Raw genomic sequence first — 25,431 nt, forward strand, 5'->3', positions numbered from 1 at the left:
ACAGCAAATACCAATGCAGTGTTATAAGTACAGAGAGGAAATTTACTTGCTGTTCATTAAATCCACGCACACATTAAACAAACTACAGGTAGTCCCCGAGTTAAGGACATCCAACATACAGACGACTCCTAGATACGAACAGGGGTTCCCTGCTTGTTCCTGTGCAGGACAGAGGCTTGATAGGGGGGAGGGGGGCTGTTTGCATGACTTGCAGAAAAAATCATTTGCTAAACACAGCTGAAACTGAGCTCTTCTGTAACATCTTGTAACTCCTTAATGACCAAGACAAACTCTGCAGTAGTTTCTTTTTGCATATCAAAGCACAGCTTGCTCCAGAAGTTAATGAATAATGTCTAGGCTCCATAAAGTTTTTTTTTTTTGCTTTGTGATTAACGCACAGTGAGGATTTTATACAGTAACTGACACCACACTGCCTAGTAATATGTTGAGACAAATATCTGTCCTAAATGCATTATTAAAATAATGTACCTGTTCTGACTTGCATACAAATTCAACTTAAGAACAAACCTACAGTCCCTATCTTGTATGTAACCTGGGGACTACCTGTATACAGAAACATTCCAATAAAGTAAACCAGTAAACAAAACCACTGCACATGATAAAGATAAAAACCTGGAAGGACGTATGAATGTAAAAGAGCAATATTATGAGTTTACTGAGCAAAAAGAGATGGAGAAAAGAAATTCATTTTCAAACACCCTTTTAAAGAAGATGACTTTAGTTTACCTTGGCATGTAGTTTTGAGATAATATATTTAAATTAGAGCTTGGTGAAATCAAGATGGTATTATAATAATAAAAGCCCTAGTTTACAACCATATATACTGTAAAAGAAAAAATAGACAATAGAGAATTGATAAACATTGGGTCTAACTAAAAGAAGGAAATCAGGCAAATATCTGTGAATACTTTATGTGGAAAAAGTAAAGTAAAAACAGATAATTCAGGTAAATACACAATTTGATATGGGTATTTAGATTAGGATGAACAGACTAAAGTTTGCTTATCTTTAAAAGACTTACTTCATTAAAATAACTATTTTAGTTAAACAACGTGTAAGAAAAGAAGTAGGCAAATATGCCATGTGCGCAAGAGCTTTTTGGCTATTTCCGTGATTTAAAAAGACCTTAAGACATATCCCGGCAGACTGGTATACAATTTGCACAAAAAAAAAGATAATAAAAATAACCCATGTATTCATAAGTTCTTTAACATATTTCTTTACAAAAGCGTTAACACTATAGCCCCTTCTTGAAAATATATATTTATATACACACACAATATAAAAAAATACAAAAAAAATTATATATAAAATATTATATACCCTTGAAACAGGGAACAGGATGCACTGCATGGGTTAAAAATGCTTTACCTGAGGTTCAGCTTTAAGTAAGCCGTACATAAAGCAGGTACATGTATTTTTACCAGTTTTAGTTAGCTAATGAAAGTGATTACTTGGTTAATACTTTTTTGCCCTTTCCACCTATTTTGCAGGGGCCAAAGAGAGCAAAGTGCACATGAAATCTATTGAAAATTATGAAAAAAAATAGAAGTGAACATAAAAAGTGTAGAGCGTAAACAAATAAAGAATAAAAATCTGTTATAAAATATATCTGATATAAAAAATCTGATATAAAAATAAAGGATCCCCATCATACAGAAGGTATATCTACAATTGTAGAACCATAGAGTAACTAAGTAAGTAATTCAAGCAGAACAGACCACATTAGAGTATTTAAAGTGACAGAGTCACTTACTTCAGTTGGTGGGCAATCCAAATTCTTGGGTTTTGAATTGTTTTGATTGCTGAAGAATACTCAACAAACTATTACGTTTTCTGATCCCCTGCCGTGCACTATAGTTTCTCTCCCCTATTTGACCGGAGATGGGCTTTACCAGCAATGTCTTTTGCACATTTGTTATAAAGCTTTGTGTGTTGTAGCCCAATTGCAACTGTATTATATCGGCAGCCTGCTGAGTTATCCTGCTCAATGAAGACTGCAGAACATCAGCATAAGCGTGTTCTGTGGATTCATGCTCTGCTAAGAAATCCAAAAGTATACAAAAACACAAGAGTACAACTAAAAAAATAATACAGGATGGCTCATCCTAACATTTATAGGACCTACAATAAATAGTCTATGGTTTCCCAACAACTATAAGGATAATAACATAAAAAAAAAGATTGTGTGCAAATTAGGTTCAGTCCCTCATTGTGCTGTATAGAATGTGCTGTACTTCAGCCTTGACACACTGTGACCATTACCAGCCACAAAGCTTTATAGAGACCTTTTATATCAAGCAAGACTATTAATAAATGCATGAAATGGTTCAATCTGGCAGGTGACACCAGCATAATATCTGCTTCATATTTTCTTTAGAATACAAAGGAAATAGGGCTGCCTATTACTGCTTTACAGAAGAGGACCAAGAAAGGTCTGTCACACATGCAGCTGAGGCATTGGAGCACCCTGCTGGGATCCTAGAGATGTTTAGGTGCCCAGAAGTAGGATGAAACCTATTCAAAGCCTATACAGAATTGGGCTAATTGTTATTGTTATAATTGAGCTAACACCTGTTTTTTACCTAGTTTCAGTTATTCTAAACAATTTAATTGATGCACATCCTAGTTACAGTTCTCCATGTTAAATAGAGTATTAGGCAGGATAAAAAATCTTAAGTTCCTTAATCTATTTTTTAGCTAATAGACAACTGCATGAGGCACAGATAAAAGAGTGCACATGATCTTACAGATCCTAGCTAATAGTGACGACTTGGACCTCTAGCTGCATTCTTTATTTTAGAATTGCATGGAAGACAGGTTGGGAGTGTGAAATTGGTGTAATGAAGAATTAGCCCAGTATGTCCAATTTAGATAATCCTCTATTTTCTTTAAGACCTCTTGATCCTGCATCCATTATTGGTAAGGTATCAAGCCAGTCCAATTATACATACTGCCGGCATTGGTAGGCAGGTAAGAAAAACTTGCAGCCATTGGCTAATGCATCAACCAATGCAAGTATTTGATTTGTAGTTAACAAGAAAGCCCCTAAAGCAAAAAGCATAAAATAATATATTATGTATTGTAATAGGCCTGGTAAAAAATAAATAAATACTGCCCTTCAAACATCTACCAATATTTTGTCTCTAAAAACGCTGCACATGTTGAAGATGGTCAGATATATCTGTTAAAAAGAAAATGTATTTTTTCTTAATGTGTCTGGGAACACTCACATTAAGTGCAATGCAAAATGCCTGGCAGAGGAGATAAATACATATTAAATCTCAAAATGGAACTAAAGTTAAAATATAGAAATATGTGACCAGGTATGTTCTTTCCTGCCTGATCGCAGTTTTTAAAGTACACTCACCTGTCCTTGCTCCATCGCTGGCACTGCCATCTTCACCCTGTTTGAGATCCTCAGCCAAGGTTGGAATAGCATAACTCCCATCCACAGGAGATAATTTATACCTGGCTAGGAGTATGCTGGGCACATTTCTTTAAAGTATATTTTATCTACAATAACAAATCCACCTACTTACCTATCAGTTTAATCATAACACCTTTTTTCTTGGGCACGAACATAATATTTTAACTTCCTATTTACTAATACAAAAGTATCATTTGACTATAGTTATATAAATGAATAGATAAATTAGGCTTGTTAGTAATAAGTGGTTTTCATCACATATTTGTTAAACAGCTCACGATTGTTTTTAATGCCAGACATTAAACCTGGTTTAGATGTCATTTCATAGATGTTTTCAAGAAAGTAACATTATCAGTTGGCATCATGGAATCCCAAGTAGTGTTCTCAGCCCTGGCCAGTTTACCTCTCTGAACTACAGAACATCTCTGCCCATGGAGATAGGGGGGGGTGCATTTCAAATCAGGAGTAAATAACCCGCCTATAGTGTAAACCCGAAGATATAGTACCAATGAGTGAGAGTTATCTTCCCAAGATAGTAAGTGTGTTACTGGCATCCCTAATTGTCCCTATTAGGTAAAAAGAGGAAAAAGTCTGAGACAAAGAAAACCAATGCTACTACCACATCCTGTCCTGTTGTTCAAATTTGTTCTTGGGTTTATTCTTTAACTGTTACAATTAAATCTATACAAACTGATGTACAAATCTTTACCAATAAAGTGGTTGTTGTCATAACAGATTTCCAAAAGTGCAAAATTCTGCAATAGAAGTTTTATTTGGAGACATGTATAGTGTTATACCATAGTATTGTTCCTGAAATACCACACAGTGCTGCTCTTCAGAAGTCATTGTATTTACACAAAAGGATGTAGTGCCAAAAGATATCATTTAAACAACTATGTGCCATTTAACGTGAATAAGGAAGAAAAAAAACGGTCAACAGGGAAAAGGGTGACTGAGCAACTATATAGCACCTAGCTATACATACTTCAAAAAATGATGCTAGATATAATTCTAATACTTCCGTACATCCGCAATAAACCTGCACAGGTCACAATTTACAGCAAGTTAAAATTTGAAATGAACGGAGTACAAAAGAGAAACCTTGCCCTCTCTTGTTTGCTTGTCAGCTTTGTTTACGCTAATTACCTATTCCCATGAGCTCATTAGCAATCTGAGATAGAAATTCAAACCTATTATCTGCAAAATGTCTACTGGTCACTGGTTTCATCTGTACTTGTTTTATGTTAAAAGTTGAACTTAAAGACATGTTTATAAACCACAAATGAATATGTTTATAACTTTGTAACATTAAATGTACTGTAAATGGTGTATCAGTATTCAAATTAGACAGACAAACATGGAAAGGGAAGAGCTCCAGTCCATTTAATAAGTGTCTTAAAAGTACATAGGTTAACATTGATAATCCTAATAGTCCTTTACGGCCATGTCCAAGAATTGTGACACTAAGGTGACCAGGCTGTATCACAGCAGACAAATTCAAAGTATCTTTATACCATTTTTTTGTTTTGGATAGAACGGGAACAGATTAGAACCACTGTCAAGTTTTACTACTATCTGGTGCATCATTATAGAGATCCGCCCTTCCAATAGGTATAGACATCTCATTGACCATCTCTACAGATAGTCAGTAAATATCTGAAACAAGTTGACAGAATTTCAGCATTCCCCTTCTTAAGAAAATATAATTTTTTACCACTGTTTGAGCTGCTTTTAGAGCGATCCCCCTTTCCTTACTGTCTAGGGACAACTTTTTTAACAAATGTAGTAAAGAAATCTATCCAACGGAGCCCTAAACTTCAGTAGAAGAGGAATTCTATTCCTTCCCCACTCTATACAAACAGAAACAACATTGTTATGGCTATAGACATAGACTTTAGGAAGGTCCATAGCTTCAAACTAAGTTTCGGACACAAAAATGGGCATAAGCCCATTACATGGGCCTGGCTGACCAAGTGTGTGCATTCTAATAAAATGAATCTCTAAAGACCTGCATAGTGCTCTAAGCTCTTTTTGTATGCCAAATGTGAGCCAGTTCTTCTAATTCAGAATCACAAATACCCTTTTACTTTAATGGGAACAGATTTCCACGGGCAATTCAAACTTTTGTAGAAAGCCCAAAGTGTGGTTATAAAGGCTTTAGAAAAAGATCCTATAGGTGTAAACTATGAAAACTGGTTACCATTAGGGTAAATTCTGTTAGAGGTCACTCCTATTTAGACTATAGTAAATAAAAGTCTCATTAAAGTCTTTCTGTGACATGATGGTTTAAGTATTTGGACCAGAACTCAACAATTACTTTACCTGTATGCTCTGCCAGTGCATGAGGATATGTTAAGCAAACCCCAGTGATAAATTCTCTGTGCAGGAACGTCCAGTAATAAAAGGCATGATTTTACTGTGTAATCGAATGTAAACCATTTGCCTTTACGGACTTAAGATAAAATTCATAAAAATGTGCATTCTTCTAGATCTAGTTTGCATTTATGGTGCTGATGGGTCAAATCCAAACTACTTTATACATTACAGATGTCAGTGATCCCCCACATGAAGTTGCAGTCATATTAGATTACAGTAACAGAATTTAACACAGTTCACCTAGAAGATTCTGCAAAGGATAACATTTCAGTGCCTAATTTAAATATATTTATGATACAACAGACAATTACTCACTAGGATCTCTGCAAAAAAAACCTTTTTATCAAAGCAACATTGTTGGCCTAGCACAACCAGTCAATAATAAAATCAGTTAAAATACAACAAAACACAAAGTAAAGCAAGTAACACAAACAGCAAAAAAGCTTAATTAATCACAAAAATATAAAGCAAACTCAGTGTAAGCAGAGAAAATATATAACATTTGGATAGCTTTAAATTCTGTAGAGCCTATTCCAGTACCTGTAAAAAAGGAAGACTATGTTAAGCCAAAAAAACTAGAGATCATTTTTAGAGTATAGGTATGTTAAGATTTTTATGGATAAAAAAAAGAGATTGTAAAGGTTGTGGAGAGGTGTAATATAGGTCAACTGTCAGGAAGCATTCAACAAGAGGGTCTAAAACACTGTAAACCTATCTATGCATGCTCCGTGATTTTGCTTTCATGATGTGAATCTCTCTCATGCAATGTTCCGATCTCGGGAGTGTAAAAATAACCACCCATCAATATAATTCTCAATCAATACCAAAGCTAAGCAAAGCCTCTCAGGTGTCTCATTGTGTAGCCAAGTGCAGTCTAACATAGCATTAAAAGCTTGAAAGAAAAGTGCTGCTTTGGTGGCTTAGTCAAAGCAGACCGGTTGTTATCGTTTTACCTTTTATAAGGCATGGAATAAATGTAATCAATACTGAAGTTTTACAGCCACTAATAAACAGCTAACAAGCCCTATGCTTTAGATGGAGTGGATTTATTACCATGTGAAGCAAACAACGCTTTTTGGATGCGTTAATCAGCAGGAATGTTCACGTTTTCTATGAATAGTTTATTTTTTTAAAGTTGGCATACAGAATCTTATGTCTGTAAATGTTCTTACTGTGAACTGAATTTGTTTTCCAGCTATATTCAAACTTTTATGGTACGTGTTATGTTGATTGGCGGGCTAGGGAGAGTTAACTTTACTACATTCTTCGTCTGTGTTGAAATGATTAGTCCTGTCTTTTTGCACTCTGTGACTTCCACACAAATATTAAAAACTGCAGAAGAATGACTGTGTCTAACTCATTTCCAGTCTGAAGGGCTACAATGATCATCTAAACCTTTCCTCCCTATCCAGAGCCATCTATTTCAGCCCTTTCTATCTACATGCAAATGCAGCCTGTCCAAGAATGCCTATGTGCTGATACAGTGTGTGAGAGGCAGTGCTGTGAGGTGAGAAATTCCCTGTCCTAGAAGAAGTTTACAATGTTGTGATGTTTATTTCACACATCATTTTGCTAAACTTACACCAAGTGGAGTCACAAAGAATTTGAGTCAAGGTACTATTGGGTTGTACATCCTGTAAAAATGATGTGCTTGCAAACATAATACAAAAAGGGTGAGGTTTGTGATTTTTTGTGCTGTCAGCAGTGGCAGAGAACTGCTAACCACAGTTGGTAAAAAATGTTTTGGAAATGATATCTGCATAGGGGGAGGGAGGTATGGAGCAAGTTTTAGGTTTGCACTGAGTCCAGTGTTCGGGAGAAGGGTTGTTTTGATTTCAGCAAATAGGTTTGCTTGCATGCCATAATGTACGTGTAACATGAATAGATAGGACAGACTTTGGGTTTCTTCAAATCATTATTATGGAATAATACACAATGGGAAGAAAGGGCTTTAGGATACTTAAGCTTTATTGTATAGGACCCATAGCTCCTTCATGGATTTTCTACTACATTCAAATCATTGACTGTCTATATCTGAAGCCAAACTTTTTTTAAATATTTTTTAGAGTAGAGAAAGTATTTTTTGGGCAGTTGTCAAAGGAACAAATGTCTCTATTGGAAAATTTCTCCTATATCCCTGATCTGGTGGCAATTCACAATTTTGGATTTACCCTTGTTTTACTTTACGAAGACAACTTTCACTAACACAAAATACAGAGTTTAAAACTTGCTGCACACGCCACTAAACACCATTATTTTGGAAGAATTTTCTACTTTAGTCTGCTGAGAAACAGAAACTTCTGGAAGTGTCCATCTCCTTGTTCCCCTGATGTGCTCATTTACTCTTTCTGCTGAAATCCATGTCGATACAGGATACAGTAGTGAAGTCAGAGGAAACAGTCAAGGGACACAGTGGGAAATCAAGAAATCAACACTCCCGAAGTGTTGGCTTTTTAGCAGCCGTTATCATATGATTACTGTTCAATAAAGCAATGATCAGAAGCAGGAGCATCAGGAAAGGTGAGTATTTTTTTTTTGCAAATTAATCACTTATATCTACTTCACAGTAATGGATTTACTTCCTTTAGGCCAATTAAAGAATTTTGAATTTGCTTGCATTTTAATAAAATGTTCGGAATTAACCTGCTACACTTTGATTTCTTTTAATGCAGGGTGCATCATGCTTGATGCTCTGTTTGGTTACTCTTGGATTTGGTTACTCTTTGGATGCTCGGTTTCCAGGTTACTTTTCTCATCCCGCTGCTAAGTTTTTACTCCAAAAAACTGACTTTAGACTATGTTGATAATGACTGACTATAATACCTATACTAGAGACATTAGATTGTTAACTTCTCTGAGGGACAGTTCATAACGTGACTATGGACTCTGTAAAGTGCGGTGTAATACGTCAGCATTAGATACAAAATAAAAAAAGGAATAAAATTAAAAATAAAACTGATGAAAATACTACTGAAAAACCATCATAAAAACCACACTCAGAAAACATTCTTACAAAGGAAATCGATGTGAGCACATTCCAGGAAATGATTTTACCAAGAAAATACAGAAAGTAAATTGTCGCTTACCAGAGTTTCTTTTCGATACCAGTTTTACATCGGCCTTTACAGCAGAGCAGATCAGGAAGGTTAAAAAGACTGAAGGCTTCATCTTTCACTGTCTCATCCAGGGTCTGCAACACATACACAGAATATTTAGAAAATAAATATCCTGACAGCCTGGATAAATAACTCTAGTCCAGTGAAGAGGCTGGACAGGACGGGACATTGCATTGCTCAGCCAAGAAAAAGGGTTGCCTATGCCATGTGGTAGACAGCGTATGTCTAGATACTTTAGAAGTCTTTTTACGATGTTTAAAAAAGATAATAAAATGATCACATTGTTTACTCTTTCTGAGGAAATGCTCATCCAGGTACCTTCTTGTTCATACAAATATTGCCTAGGCATTCAAATCTCATGATTTCTACAGAAGAGGAGGATCAGGAAATTGGAACCCCTTTACCAGAACACATAGAAAAAAAAGCCTAGGCTGCACTGTCGAAGCCAGTTTCAGCTCTCCAGTTTTCTCTTAATTATCCTAACTTGGCTTTAGGTTAACCTTTGCTATAGTTACACTTTAGAAACTACTAATAAAGCCTTAGATTTTTAGCTCAGCTGCAAAGAAAGAATAGTTTTTCTATACTGTAAATGCAGGTAATAAACAGGTAAGAAATTCAATACATAAAAGGGTATAATGTTCAAATTTCTTCTCATCAAATGGGTGGTAAATAATGAAGAATTCTAAATCATTTAGGGCTTAACCTTTTGTGTTTATTGATGTTTCAACTAATCTGATGAGGAGCAAAACTAAAAGATTGAACAACAAAAACTTTCTAGCTGACATATCAGATACGTTAGACCGGCAGTGTGATCTAGGGGAGGACAGGTCAGCGTCAGGCTGGCTTGATGCATTAAAGAATGGCTATTCTCAAATTTCTTGTTGAGAATAACGCCTATTATTGTCCAGTCAAAGCAACTAATTGGATCTAATGCTTAGTGTTATCTCCTATAGTTACAGTGTATTTATTTTGTATGCCTGTAGCAAGTCCTAAATTATCCAACAACACTGCAACCTTTGCAACCCTCTCTATTATTTGGCTCCAGGAAAAAAACAAATAAATGACCTGAAACTGTGCTCACATGTGTATCATCTTGACTGTGGCAAGCCATAGCCGTGCAGATGCGCCTTACAAACTTGCCCTTCCCCTTAATTCCAATCTCCCACCCCCTTAAATACCCCCACATCCAAATCCCCCCACCAATGAATTACCACTCCAAGCATTGCTTAAATGGCCCGTAGGCCTTTTATTAACAGAATTATAACCAAAATTAACTTAATATCAAATAAAATATAAATACCAATATAAACAAAAAAACAGTATAAATAAACACACATACATAGAATAACCAATATAACTTGATAACACCATATTTAAAGAACAAGTACCAGATAAACAATAACAAATCCTAACCATATTGCTTTCCCAACTTTCTTACTGATTGCAGGTCCTCGAAGGCCACCACTTTACTCCTTTTTTGGGGTCTGCACCTTAAAGACAATTGCTCCCAGCCGCCCATGCTCCCAGCTCGGGAATGAATATATCCTTTTCTTGTGCAGACCCTCCCCACAACACTTTACCAGACCATTAACCCAAACCAGGGATTCCATACCAAAGATGGAGCCCTAACCAAAATATTGCCACCAGCACATTCCCCCCTGAGGACCTCAACCGCCCGCCCTACTAGCCAAACCAGCAATCAAAAACCCAAACTGCCAACCACATAAGCCCTAAAGGGAGGGAGGGAGGGTGGGAAAAACTTTTCCTGAAGGCTGTCTCGCTCTGAAAGGGGGGGTCCCTCTTCCTCCTGCCCATTTTAACTACTCTTGCCCCTCCTTAAACCTTCTCCCCCTCCCTTTCGCAAAACTTTTAACCCTATGCTATCTGCCCCCTGACTGCTCAGTCATGACGGCCTTCCCCTATGCTCCTTCCTCGCTCGTTACAGGCCTCACTTTCTTAGACTTATAAAGTAGGAAGGTCTGGTGCCCACAGTGATGACAGGTACTCTTACCACCGCAGGATCCTTACACTTTCCTACAGTCTCCAGTGGCAGTGTCATGGTGAGGTGTACCAACAAGAGCAGTCATATAAAAAAAAAGACCTACATTTGTGAGAAATATATTTTGCACATATCAATGTTCTCTGCACTTGGAGCTTGGATTGTCCCCTGCTTCCCATGCTTTGCTACTGTGCTATAAGTACATAAGGGTTATGAAGAAACAGCAAGGTTCAGCAGGAAAGGGGATTGTAGTCATGAATATGAGGATTAAGTCAATACCTGTATAATGACAGGTAAAGATGTGATATACTTTTACAACCAGGGCAACAGAAATATTAACAGCTGCATTACACTACTGGAAAAATATTTGACTTTTTTAAAAAACTTTTTCTAACTGAAGTTAGAACTCAGTGCTGCAAGGTTTAGTCTTATGATGATACATTTCTGTCAAGGTAATGCAAACTTCACACATAGAAACATTTAATTACGAGAGCAGCTATGCTGCTATACCATTCAGTGTGTTCCCTGCATTATACATATATGTCTGCCTTTTAATTCAATTATTTTAAGTGCTTCTTTGCTACAACAACATTTGTTATTGGGCAAACTGTCCTTTTCTTCGCTTTGTAAATATTAAAAAAGCAGCACATGAATATTGGAAAGGACAACATACTCAAAAGACTTTTGAAACCAATTTTTTTGTGGTTTATTGTCCTTTACACACTATATTAAACTTTCAATAAATCAGTAAAAGCCTAGGCTCAAAAGCTTTCTTTAAGAAACAAAAATGTGTGTTTATTTGAAAAGAGAACAGCAACACAATCCTGACAGTAACCAATTAATTCTATCAAATTTTAGAGTGCTAAAGTAATATTTGGAAATTGGTGGTTTTGAATAAGCATGCATATCTCTGTGTACATCACTGTGATAAACTAGTAATCAATTTCCTAGCTTCGGAAACAAACATACTTTTAGTTCTGACACATGGTCATTGCCTAAAGCTTTTCTTGAGATGAACAAAAATGATTGATGAAAGGCAAAGAGAAGCAAGCTTAACCAAACTGCTAGGTTTCTAAACCCTCCTGAAAAATCCAACCTTGGTATTGGCTAGGCAGCATATCCATTATGTATATGGCCATTAGAAAAGCACAGGTAAAGTACAGGATGGAGGTACATAAAGGCCATTTTCAATTTGAAGCCACTACTGTGTACTGTAAACACTGAAAAACCATGTGTGGGAACATGCAAGCAAGAGGCCTGTTCACTATCTCTAGATACAGCAGCACGTTTGCTTTAAGGCAAAAAAAAAAGTGCAATAACAACAACCAAAATATAATATAATATAACCAAAATAATAAAAATAATAAAAATCTCTACTAGAACCAGACATTATCCTTAAAATATGCCTTGTGTTCCAAGGATGCCAACTGCGCCTTCTTGGTAGTAGACTTGCTGTTCCTTCTAAATCATCTCACTTTAGTATTCTTAATAATGCCACTTTTTGTTTGTTTGTAATTTTTACTATAAATATTTTCTCTATTATTGGAGACAAACACTCCAGAGTTGTGCCACCAGAGAGGTACAGGTGCATCTATGAGTTGGATGCCTCAGGATTGGGATCAACTCTATAATTCCCAATTCTATTGGAACAGCTCCTGAGATTTTAGCATGTTCTTACCCCTCTCTGTGTGTTGAAGCCCCTCTTGATGCAAAAAAATGATCAAACAGGAAGTGTTTACTTACATTATAAGGCACTCAAGTGAAGAAACCTTACTAATACTGGTAATTTTGGTGTTATAACCGTTCAAGTAGACAAATGTTTTAAAAATCCCAAACAAAATCAGAAAGATAATGACATTTAATCCAAAATTACGGTCTGAAATTCCCCATCCCTGCAGTAACCAGAAAACATAACACAAGCAGATACCTATTCTTAGGGTTCATTACTTAACTATAAACTTATCTTGCAGATTTATTTCCCCAAAAACAACATAGTTCAACAGTATACTTTATATAATATATATATATATATATATATATATATATATATATATATATATTATAGACAATATTAATATATATTATAGACAATACTATATTATATATATATTTATATATATATATATATATATATATATATTCTATAGACAAAATTGCAATACAGATACAGTTTACTGTTATAAATGAAAAAAAAAATCAACAGTAGCTTACAGAATATAAATGCCATGCTAAATTACCACAACAAAGTATCCAGAATTTTGACAGATAATTGCAAAAGTGAGGCCATATAAAAGGATTATTTGTGACCAGACTAAAATTACCATCTCCTCTCCACACCTTTCACTTATTAAACACAAGTTGATAACTCATTTTGGTTTGTCTCTTGGATATCTTTTCATGAACAAGGCAGGTCTACATGCAATTAAAGCCAAATGTCCAATTATAAAAGGATTTGACATCTACATTAGAATAGTATTAAAGAACAATGTGTTTTGTGTAATAAAACCCCAGCGGGACATTTAGATGAAATTGCTTCACATAACATTTTACCGTACAAGTGTTAAGAGCCTTAGAGGATTTTTTACAGCCCATTTCAAGGGAAATACTAATTTCCAGTTTCCTCTTGTTAAACACCACTATTGTGGACATCAGTACCATAGTAATGCTAAAAGCTATTAGTGGTTAGTAATGCTTACAAGAATCGATGCATTATGATACAATCATGATTTCATGTACAGTACAATATACAATATATAATTGATGGGATTTAAATGCTGTGAGCAGATTCCACCTTTTGGTAAAATGGAAAAGCATTTATTTACTACAAAAGATTGATATGTAGGATCAGTAAATTTATTTTGAGTTCCTAAAATAAAAAAAAATATGTATCACAAACTTTTTTTTTAAATGTCCGGAACCTTAAGATGACTTCAAATGTCTTTTGAATCACTTAATGTAAGTTGTACACAACTTCTGAAAGACAAATGAAACACCTACATAAAGCGTACCTATACTCACAAAATCAACTTTGGCTTATGGATAACATCTGTCCAAGTTATAGTCATCTAAATATGTTTTTATTTTCAGCTTGCTTTGACCTTTAAACATAAAAACGAATTCTAGCCACACCGCCAGGCCTCTCCATCCTTGGTGGGGGTGTTTCCTTGCTTGGGACTCTCATGTCCCTCAAGTGCGACTGCTCAGTGTGCAGCTGCTTCCTGCTTCTTTTCAGCTTGTGAGCTCTCCGTGCAGAGGGCTCCACTAGTGAGGGAGGAGAGGTGGGTGGAGGAGAAGGTCAGGAGAAGAAGAAAACAAACTTGCCAGTCACAAGCTGGCCACTTCTAAACACTTCATAAATCATTATATTTTTCATGGATACAAGCTGACCCAGTCAGTGCCACCATTAAGACTGACATTTTAGTGCAAGTAGGAATAGAATAATAATTGAAAGACTACTTTTTGAGTATAGTTCCTCTTTAAGTATACTGAAAGACGGTTCAATAGGCACAAGCTGACAAGTGTTTAAAGATAGATCTACCTACATTGTTCAATCCCTGCCTATCCCTTTTGCTGCACTTGCATTTCCACAGGTTCCTGGACTGTCCTATGTATGTGCAGATATCTATAGATGCTTGCATATCTTGTATAATATCAGTTTAGACAATACAGACTAATAACAGTTTCACATTTTTTTTTAGACAATGCATATATTACTGGTATGCGTTTGATACTTCAGGATTGTGATCTTCTGCCATACCCCCAATCCTGTTTAACAACCACTGAGATTTTAGCATTATTACTATTCATTTTACACAGTATTTTTTTAGCGCCAACATATTACGAAGTGCTGTACAAAGTTCATAGTCATGTCGCTAACTGTTCCTCAAAGGGGCTCACAATCTAATGACTGTACCATAGTCATATGTCTATAATACAGGCTATGGTCAATTTAGGAGAAGCCAATTAACCTAACTGCACTTTTTTGGAATGTGGTAGGAAACCGGAGTACCCGGAGAAACACACACAAACATGGGGAGAACCTGCAATCTCCATGCAGATCGTGTCCTGGCTGAGATTCAAACCTGGAACACAGCACTGCAAAATACAGTGCTAATCTCGGAGCCCTGTTGCCCAGCATGTTCTTGCCCACCTTTATGTGTTCCAGACCTTCCTGTTGCATAAAACAAATACATACATAATCCAACAGGGATTGTTGGGATACAATAAAAAAGGTTTACGTGTGCAGAATCAGCTATTCAAATCTTGTTATCTTTCCACTACAATCCTAAATCTCAGGAGAAAAAAAAATGGTCAAATGGCAAAAATATTTGTTCCTGGTGAATTTGTTCTTCTAGTAGACATTTGATTAAAGAGACTCAAATATTCATTAGAAAGTTAGTGACATTTATTCTGCAATTCTTATAGTAACCAGAAAACACAATGCAGGCATAGGGTTCTTTACTTAATTATGAACTTTTCCAGGACTCCCATGTGTATGTGCAGCTCATATTATATTAGACAATGTAAATAAAAGTTTCAAAATAAGTGAGGATAAATCTTTTTAATATTGCCCATAAGCAGTAAAAACTTTATAGGATTTCTTATCCTTTCCAAGTATACAAAACTAGAAAAAAAATTTGACTTGACGTACACTTTAAGTCAAAAGCTGCTGTTAAAATAATTATGTGCAATTGAGAATTTTCTTCATGGATACTTTAACAAATAGGTAAATGCGATAAAAGAAGGATCATGTGCACTAAATGTTACGGGTGTTCTCGTCACATTTTTTCTTCAACAGTTCAGTAGTTAAAGCTTCATGGCTATAAAAAAAAAAAAAACCCAAGAAGCCGGAATAACGGATCATTGAGCTGCAGTGTTTAATTTCTGTTAACAGATGTTTTCAGATGGGTATGGAAATGGAAGAAAAGGAGAGAGGTGTTTTCTAGTACAATAAGAAATAATCTTTATGTATTCAGAATATTCATGCTTAGACTTCAGGCAGCCATCCAATAAAGTAATGAGAGCACCTGGCACCGACGCAGAGCCGTTTAGGGTACCCAAATTTATAACGCTGATGATTCACCACAGTATGTGATATTTATGCTAACCAAGGAACATCTGCTGCAGATACAATGCTTTTCACCTTCTCTCCACACTATGTGACCCTTTTTAACACACATTTATAGCAATAGATCTGATCACTCAGTTATTTTATGCAATATGCTGTAGCTTATTTTGTATATTGGACAGCTTCTAAAATGATTCACTGTGTGAGCAATAAAAATTAGCTCTTCATTTGCATTTAATAAAAGAAAAGTTATGATCTACAAAAAATAAAAAAAATAGTGAAAAAAAAAAACAGAGTTGGTTTACAGAAATGTGATCATGAACGGCCTTTCCAGTTTGATTGACAGGCTCAATGATTTTAGGCTGCAATAATATAACAAATTAAAATTAGAGATTTGATGTTTGAGAGGCTATGAGTTTGTTCACCCAAAACTTTAGCTACTTTAGTTAAACGTGAACACTAGCAGGTTAATTTCCATACCAAGCCACTTTTAGATCTTGTGATGCAGGAGCCTGAAGCTTGCCAGATTCTTTCTTGATTTCTTTGAGCTAGATCTGGTGCAAATCTGCTCCTATAAATTTTGATTGCTTATAACATTCCTTAATAATTAATTACATTCTGTACAGTCTGTACATGTGATTATTGTCACCAAGAACAGAAAGTCCTAAAATTTTGACCTTACATTTGAAGTGCATGCTAAGTAGGGTGAAAGTGTAAATTGGGCAACAAAGATCTTGGTGCTACCTCTCACAATGGCCCAAGGCTGGAGAGAATACATTTTGATCAGTGATGCTGGGTGATCCAGCAAACCTGGAGTGGATCTGGTGCAGGATTCAAAACATTTGCTAGCAAATAACAAATTATTTTAGGAAATCCATTCCAGGTTTCCTGGGTCACCAAGCTTCACTGCTGAAAGTGTATTCTCTCCAGCCTTGGAGAGCATTAGTAAATCAGGGCCAATGTCTTCTCCCGCCTTCAAGGATTATTTATTTTCAGTCATTCTCCAGAACAAGGATTTACTTTTGAGACTAAAATACCTAATATGTTAGTCTGTTCCTTATATTTTTAAGGGATGGATTCACCCAGGAGCACCCACCTTGCAAGGGGTAATCACAATGTTGAAAACAGTTTTTGATAGGGAAAAATTTGAAGCAGAAAGAGTGGAGGATGCACAAATCACTTGTTTTTTTAAAGTTTGGAATAAGTTTATAGAGAAAGTATTAAATGGTCAACAAAGAAGAATAATATATGATAGGTTTAAATATTCAACCTGGGTTGTTACACATGGATGGTCTTAAAATAAATGTAATAATTAATTAATTTTTATTTTTTTTTCGTGTGTGTTAAAATTATAATATAGTAAAAGTACTTGGCTAATGGTCTAAGGTTTCTACTTGGAATGGTTTTAGATTAATAATAATACATTTAAAAGGAAACGTAAAGAATGACGTAATATTCGTCTTTTTTTGAAAAAGAAAAATGGAAATGGTAATGTAACTTATGAAATATATTGTTTGTGTATGTATTGTGTGTTTTGTTGCATTGTGTTTTCTATTTAAAACATTTATTAAAAAGTATATTGAAAAAAAAAATATTGGCTCAGGGATGATACAGTCATAGTCAGCAGTTTTTTTAAATGAACAGCCCAGTTCAACCCCACCAATTATGAGCTGTACAATGGTCAGCTACTTTCTTTACAACTAGTCAGACCAGTGCATTTAACACAATGTTTAGAATAGTTAGAATCTCATTGTTTGCTACAGCCAACAATGCCTTTTCAAAATTTCTTATTGTAGCTGAAGGCTGACGTGTATTTTTTCAACATGGCAGATTTAATTTTATCTATTGTTTCATTTATGACAATCTCATTCAGTAATTGCTATTATCGCATAAACACAGAATTGCAGAACTAAATTTTTAGCACCTCCAGCATCAAAGAGACTACATCCTCATCAAAAAATCTACAACTATGAAGAAGTGTTTATTAATACAATAAAACTTTCATATTAAAACATTTCCTATCATTAGCTTTCTTTCTATAATGTGAAATATTTAATTTTTGTTGTAAAAAGATGTTGAGGATAATAAAGTTTCAGTGTTTTTTGTTAAGAATTATATCAGTTAAAAATCTCCAAATAAACAACAAGTGCACCAGCATGTAGAGCATGGTTATATCCTAAAAAAATGTTCACTTTCCAATGGATGATTACTAAGTGAAGTTGATAAACTTGACAACGCCAAGAGAGAATAGAATGTAGCACCAGTATACATAGTTGTCTGCTAGGAACCAAAGCTAATTATCCATCTATGTCACCTATACCTGATGTGTAATCGTTTTATTGTGTGGCTAGTAATCTTTTCTTGTTGCATTGGCATGGTTCACTAATGTTCAAATTAGGAAAAGTCACTCTGATTAAGGCTGCATACACCCATCAAATCATTGTCCCCCAAGACAAACCGGTCTTCTTACCCATTCTGCAGCCTCTTGCAACTCTTTAATGACCAAGATAAACTCTGCAGTTGTTTCCTTTTGCATATCAAAGCACAGCCCCAGAATTTATTGAATGTCCAGGCGCCATAGAGATTTTTTTTTGTGATTAACTCGTGGTGAGGATTTTATACAGTAACTGACACCATGCTGTCTAATAATATGTTGAGACAAACATCTGTCCTAATTGCATTAAAACAATGTACCTGTTCTGTTTTACGTACAAATTCAACTTAAGATCAAATCTATAGTCCCTATCTGGTATGTAACCCAGGCACTACCTGTACAATATTTTGACAAATTAAATTTTATTCAGTTAAATGTACTTTGTTAAGTCTTCATAGACATAAGATAACCATTGTATGATGCCACCATTGCATAAAAGCTTTTCCCAGCCAAATCGAAGTAGTAGGCTTGTGTAAAAAAAATAAAATGGACACATAAATGTGATATTAGGTATACATTTGGTATCTGGGTAACAAAAATCTCAGAAATAAAAATAGCTCTACATATAAATGGTTTTGAGAGGAGAAACTATTCATTTTGTGCTTAACTGACCAATTATAAACCTTTTATTTTCTGAGAAATCTGTGCAATTGACTGAATTAATTTCCCATAGCCTTCTTGTGGTTACACAGTATAATTATTATTTAGACTGGAATAACTTGAAATGTGCGTAATATAGTTTAATAATGCAGAAACCATCTACTTCCTGATGGACAGATGTTGCTATGGCTACCAATCCTGGATATGTTCCATACATATTGCAAACAAAATCTTATTAGGATTTCTTTTAATATGTCTATGTATATATGCAATTTTCACATTTTTCACAGTTGGTCAATATGGGGAGTAAATCTCCCACATGAAGAAGCGTGTGGCAAAATAAAACCTGACAGAATCTACAGACACACTTCTACTTGACTCACTCAAAACCCAAAGAAAACATATAAATAAATAACAAACCAAACAAAAAAAAAGGTTTGCCTAGAGATACGATCTAATCCAGTGTTTCTTAACCAGGGTTCTCCTAAAGCAGGGATGTCAAACTCAAATACACAGAGGGCCAAAATAAAAACTTAAACAAAGTCGCGGGCCAAACCCGAAGTTTATTGAAAAAATAGAGGACGTTTTTCCCTCTCATTAGATCTAAAGCTTTTTCATATGGAAACAAAGAGGTTTTGCTTAACATGCAATCTGGAACAAGCCAATAATAGAGAAATAGCACGGCTACTACAATTCCCTGTGTCTATAAAAAACAGTCCAATGCGGGGCCACGCATGGGCAGAGAGGTGGCTGGTCTATAGACATGAGTGATGCCAGGAATTGTAGTAGCAGAGCTATTTCAATGCCAGATTTGGCCTTGGACAAAGTTTGACACCCCTGCCCTAGAGGTTACTAGGGGCCATAAGTACAGACTGACACCAATTATCTTTTTAGCTATCTGTAAGAATGACATTCTTCCTACTGACCACCCAACTAATGTACTGTGAGCTGTGGATAGAGTAATTATAGCAGGGGTTCCCTGAAGACATTAAACTTATTTTACAGGTTCTGCCACATTAAAAAGGTGAAGAAAGGCTGTTCTAATCATGCTGACTGCTTCCAATGTATTTTAGAGATTCTATGGTGGGCGAGATATCTAGAAGAACGGAGAAGAAAGATAGGCTTCTACAAAGGCACCATAGGTTTACAATTATTATGTGTAAAACAATATCATTTTATTATTCTTCAATTACAAAAGACTTTAAAACAATGATAAGCTTATGTTACAGATTGACATAATAATGGGCTCTGTTAACACTATATAGGTAAGTATTGGATTTTGCAAACTTGTGTAAAGCTCTTAAAACAAGCGGGGTTTTTCCCAACGCGTTTTTCCTAAGGGGATTCCTCAGGGGATATGTAGACACCTTGGGTTTATTATAGTGTTAGATTCAAGCCAGTTCAATTATAATTGATGTAACAATTGCATAGCCGTTTGGATGCTTTTGGTCTTTGAAGTACAGATTTAGTAGTGTGTTAGTTCCTTACTCTTGTTTTAGAAAGTATTAATGTAGGATAGATCTATGTATTCTAGCAAGGCCCCCCCTTGGTGACTGATGCTCGGTTAGCCATAGACTTTTACTAGGATGAGATATCTGGGTTTGAATTATGGATCTGTATATCTTGTGTGACTAATATGATGTGGAAATTGGGCGCCTACTCCCTCCAAGTGTTAAATAATGGAGAATGCAACAGGCGAAGAGAAGCACAGTAAGGAATTGGCACAGGGATCTCATAAGAGAAGCATAGCAGATAGCCCACCACACTCTACTTACAACTAAAATACCACTATTGTTACTGGTTGTCTAACAATATCAGATTGTGTAACATGACAGAGTGCAATTTTACCTGAGCAACCTTGCCTGCAGATGGTCCTCCAGATGAGATCACTGCTCTTTGTTGTGTGGAAATGAGAAAACTACAGAAGGCTGGGAGACCTCAGTGCCCATAAAATAATCTTTGCCCATACTATGACACACAAACTACAAAGGCAGTGAAGATGAAAAGGCCTGCCAACTTTCTTTAGTAAAATGCATATATTCTAACAAAAATGTTCTAATTACAGTTTTAAATGTTAATATTTTTTATAGTGAAAGCCATACTATATAGTCATGTATGTAACAAAACTTTCATTTGGTTTTGAATTTTTAGAGCAGTGTTTCTAAACCAAAGTTCTGCTAGAGGTTGTTAGATGTTCATTGACCAATGGACAGTTTATAAACTAAGGTCATTTTAGGTGGCACCAATGATCTGTAGGAGTGACACTGACCACCAGGCTAATATACTGTAAGCTGTGGATGTAGTTATTATATTAGGGGTCCCCTGAACATCTAAAAGGTATTTCAAGGGTTTCCCCAGAGGCAAAAAGGTTGAGAATCACTGTATTACAGTATTGGAGCCACAGCCACCTTTTTTTTATTATGGTTTGCGATTCCATTGCAGAGAATTATATCCTCCAAATAGTAAGCCAGTTTTAGGGTTTGCTAATCTGGGCAATTGCCAAAGCCCCCATACCTTTTGTAAGGTTCAACTGACAGAATTGAAGAAATGCAGGGAACTGGAATGCTGTGTATTCACAGCCCCTATTTATCCCTGCCCCATTGTGGAAAGACTTTCTGGTGCAAATTGTCAAAGAAGGGAATTTCTCTTACTTGTATGAGATTTCCTTTCTCCTGCTTTTGCATTTTAAAAACAGGATGAATTAGGAAAAATATTCAGACAGCAAGTAATAATCAGAAGGGTTTTATCCCTTTTATACCTTTTATCCAAAACTAAAACAAATTACCATACATACACAGTAGGTAATGACAAAATATAAATATCATATTACGCCTTTTTGGAACCAGCTTTTCCCTTCCATTTTCTTTATATAAAGGTTAGGAAGACCTGTATTGTGCATCATAACCGATCATGTATTCGGCTTTTCCTCTTTTGTCTTTTGCAGTATGCAGAGCTGAAGGCATGTTCTGCTGTCCGTGGTACTGAAAAGCTGGAAATGGTTTTTGACGCACACCTGGCTTCAGCAGCTTTATTTCAGCACTAATTATTAATATTATTACTATTAAACAGGATTTATATAGCGCCAACATATTACGCAGCGCTGTACAATAAATAGGAATAAATTTACCTGGTCCATAAGGGCCACAGGATACACAAGGCTGATCGAGATCAATGTGTAAATATTTTTTATTCACCTACAGAATAACGAGGACACAAAAAATGTTTTACGGAAACCTCATTTAGCTGCATTATTATACATCACACACCTATACAAAACAACTTATTTTAATTACTTCCACTTGAATGTGATTAATAAAAATTTGAAATAAAAGCAATCAAAAATCATATTTTTTTTTCTCCATAGATCGGGCTGCATTAATGAATCTATCAGTTAAAGGGTGTATGGGCACCATTATATATAGCTGTCCAATAAAACTCTTATATTACATGGTTAGAGCATTTTCCCCTCTTCCTGTTGAGCAGTCTGTTATTTTTCTAATGAATAGAACATTGCTACCAACAAGTGGACAAACATATGTGGTTTACAACTAGCTTTCAGAAATTTCATACGTAAAAATGAGAATGTGGGTGTACCATCACCTTGAAAAGATAAAAACCAGACAACAATAAATGTAAAACCTTAATATACCAGGAGAATTTCAGCAAACATAATACAGGTTAATGATTAATACCATTTCATGTTCCCCGGATTATGTCAAGTTTAAATTGGGAACTCACAGATTGATGAACTAGAAAGTCAATGAGACAAATGACTGCACTGGATTCCTTTAGAAAAACAGAACACCAATTATCTTTATGAAAGATAAATTAGAATATTGTAAAAAAGGCAAACACTTGGCAAAGAATGGAGACATTTTCTGCTCTATGTATTTTAAACTGCAAGAAAAACACTTCTTCAAATATCTTATTTCTTCCCCTTATTGCTTGTGGATGATTTTTCAATATGTTGTGCCAGATTTGTCTACAGATTTAAATAATCTGTGTTTGTAAATGCAACAGGAGAAAAAAAATGTTAAAAAAACAGTAGGGTAACCAAAGGTGCATTTTTTGATAAGAATATTTACAAAAGCAGCTCTACAGTTAGTTATTAATTTTGCAATCAGTTTCAGATTTCTTAAATGATTTCTCAAATTTATTGTCATTGCAAATGCAAACTGTTATGAGTGCAACTATAAAAAAATCACTTTGTAATTTCTGAACAGAAAGTCATAAAACACTCAGATCACCCTCTAGTGGACAAAAATTAAATTGCAGGATCAAGATAACCTACAACTGGCAATAGTATAACTTAAAAATGTAAAATGCAATATTGCATTTATTTTTTTATGATGCCTAGTTAAGAAAATAAAACTATACTTTATAACCCCCATGTTTCTATTAATCAGAAGTCTTTGATTTTCATTAATTCTTTGCTAAGGTTTGAATTTAATTCAAATAGAAGGTGCAATATCTTTTTAACAGCAACCATGTGTTTAATCTCTTATGGCCCAAACATATCTCTTCGCTGGAGTGTATCAGCATGTTGCCATTCATTTAACAAAGACAATGCAGTTCCAATATGCAGGTGTTGCACAATATTGCACCACTATGAATGAAAGTGTTCTGCATAAAAAAAAATCCATATGTTTTTTAGGAATTTTTTTGTACACTTTCAGCCTATTCACTTTGATGCAACAAAAATAGAAAATGTGACCAAGCTCCTAATATCCACTACAATGATTGCTGATATTTAGTTTTGATGGTTCAGATTTTGAGATGTGTACAGATGCTGCTCATCCCATATCCATTCTTCCCTGATCTCTAAAGGATTTCATGGAGGTGTTGTCAGTCATCCTGCCACATTGTCAAAAAGACCCAAAAGGGGCTAATTTGCATTTTCTAAGATCAGCCAAAGGCAGGAAACCCACAGCAAATATATTTATTTAAATTTAAAGCTGTATTCAGCTTCTTTATTGCTCTCTGTCCTCTAAAAGTTTCATTGTCTATTGGAAAAATTGCAACTCTAACAAACCAATGGAAGCACATAAGTACATGTGTATAAAAAATGATGTTTAATTTATACAGACACAAGTGTTTATGGACAAATTCTTCTTCAGTTTTCAGAGGTCACGCATGAAAGATATTTAAAGCTAAAAACAGCTAAGCCTACAAAGAACACATAAAAGGCAGCTGTTTTACCTAACAAATGATTTGTAATTTTGCCCAATCTACACTCATTTTTGGGTTTTATCTGCTTGACTTTAAATAATAAGCTCTTTAGATCCTGCCACAAAAACTGTAAAACTAATTACACCAGGCAAAACTGATTTCTGTTAATATCAGTAACACATCAATAGACATGGTTGCCCTGTCTGGAGACAGATATTTTATAGGCTATTCTCGTCTGTGATTCAATTATATATTAATGGAAAGTCCAACTTTTACAGTATTAGGCTCCTGCTTTCTTTGTCAATTTATCATACAAGTAATGCATCCATTGATTTCTAACCCCATCTGACATGATGAACAGCTAATTAAACCGAATCAAAAGGTGCTGCGAGTGGCTACAGAAGTCAATAGATTCATTTCACCAATCCTACTGTCAAATTAATTTGTTCGGACTCCCTCCTTGTTAAAGAGTAAAGTAGAACTACAACAATCGATATTTCCCTGATTAATAACACAAAACATGCCGCGCAGGAATTCCTTACCACATTAAAACTTTTCAACACCAGGGACTCCTAAGAAGAGCGCTAAGCTGCAGGCTAGACATGAGCAGCGTTCTGAATAGCATTATACTAAAATACTACACAAATATACCACTAATCCCTGCCAAGCTGCTTGGCCTAAATAAAGACATTTATTAACGGATAAGTTCTGCTCCTTTATTAAACGAGGCGCTGCTATCTGTGGCAATAAACTAAAAGCAAGAGTATCTCTGTGCTGCAGAACTTTCCTCTACCCTGGCTGCTCACTGATCTGGAGTGGGGTTTGGTTATGCAGAATGATGGCCTTCACCAGATTTTTGGCATGGAAGCAATTAATTTTTATGGCCAAACACTAGCTTGTTCATAATTCAAGTTGTAATAAGAGAAAGAAGTTCAACAAAGGCAGAACCAGGTATCAAAATCTACACAAGCTCCTGAACATACCCACTTTCTGCAAGCTACAACTAAGTGTAGTTTGTCTGCTACTCCACTTAAGGTGAGCATCACCTCTACAGGCAGCCTTAGAGGCGCTCATAGCCCCTGATTCATCAAGCAGAATCGGATGATCGCTCGCGCATTCGTATTCGCGATCCGAAATCGTACGCCGTCGCGCTATTCAGCAACTGAAAAAGCTTGCGGCCGGAGCCGCGCATCTCCGGCAGCTTTACACTGGCGAGGT

At 35.5% G+C, this 25,431-nt stretch overlaps 1 protein-coding gene across 1 annotated transcript in view; it reads right to left on the reverse strand.

Annotated features, from left to right (window-relative positions):
• IL1RAPL2 (interleukin 1 receptor accessory protein like 2) overlaps nt 1–25,431 on the reverse strand; it is a 429,112-nt gene that overhangs the window by 385,428 nt on the left and 18,253 nt on the right. The window contains exon 2 of the mRNA XM_072430660.1: nt 8,914–9,017. Coding sequence (XP_072286761.1) covers nt 8,914–8,995 — 82 coding nt within the window. The 5' untranslated portion in view covers nt 8,996–9,017. The remainder of the gene's footprint in view (nt 1–8,913; nt 9,018–25,431) is intronic.

The sequence above is a fragment of the Pyxicephalus adspersus genome, chromosome Z, assembly GCF_032062135.1.
Source record: "Pyxicephalus adspersus chromosome Z, UCB_Pads_2.0, whole genome shotgun sequence".
Lineage (NCBI taxonomy): Eukaryota > Metazoa > Chordata > Amphibia > Anura > Pyxicephalidae > Pyxicephalus > Pyxicephalus adspersus.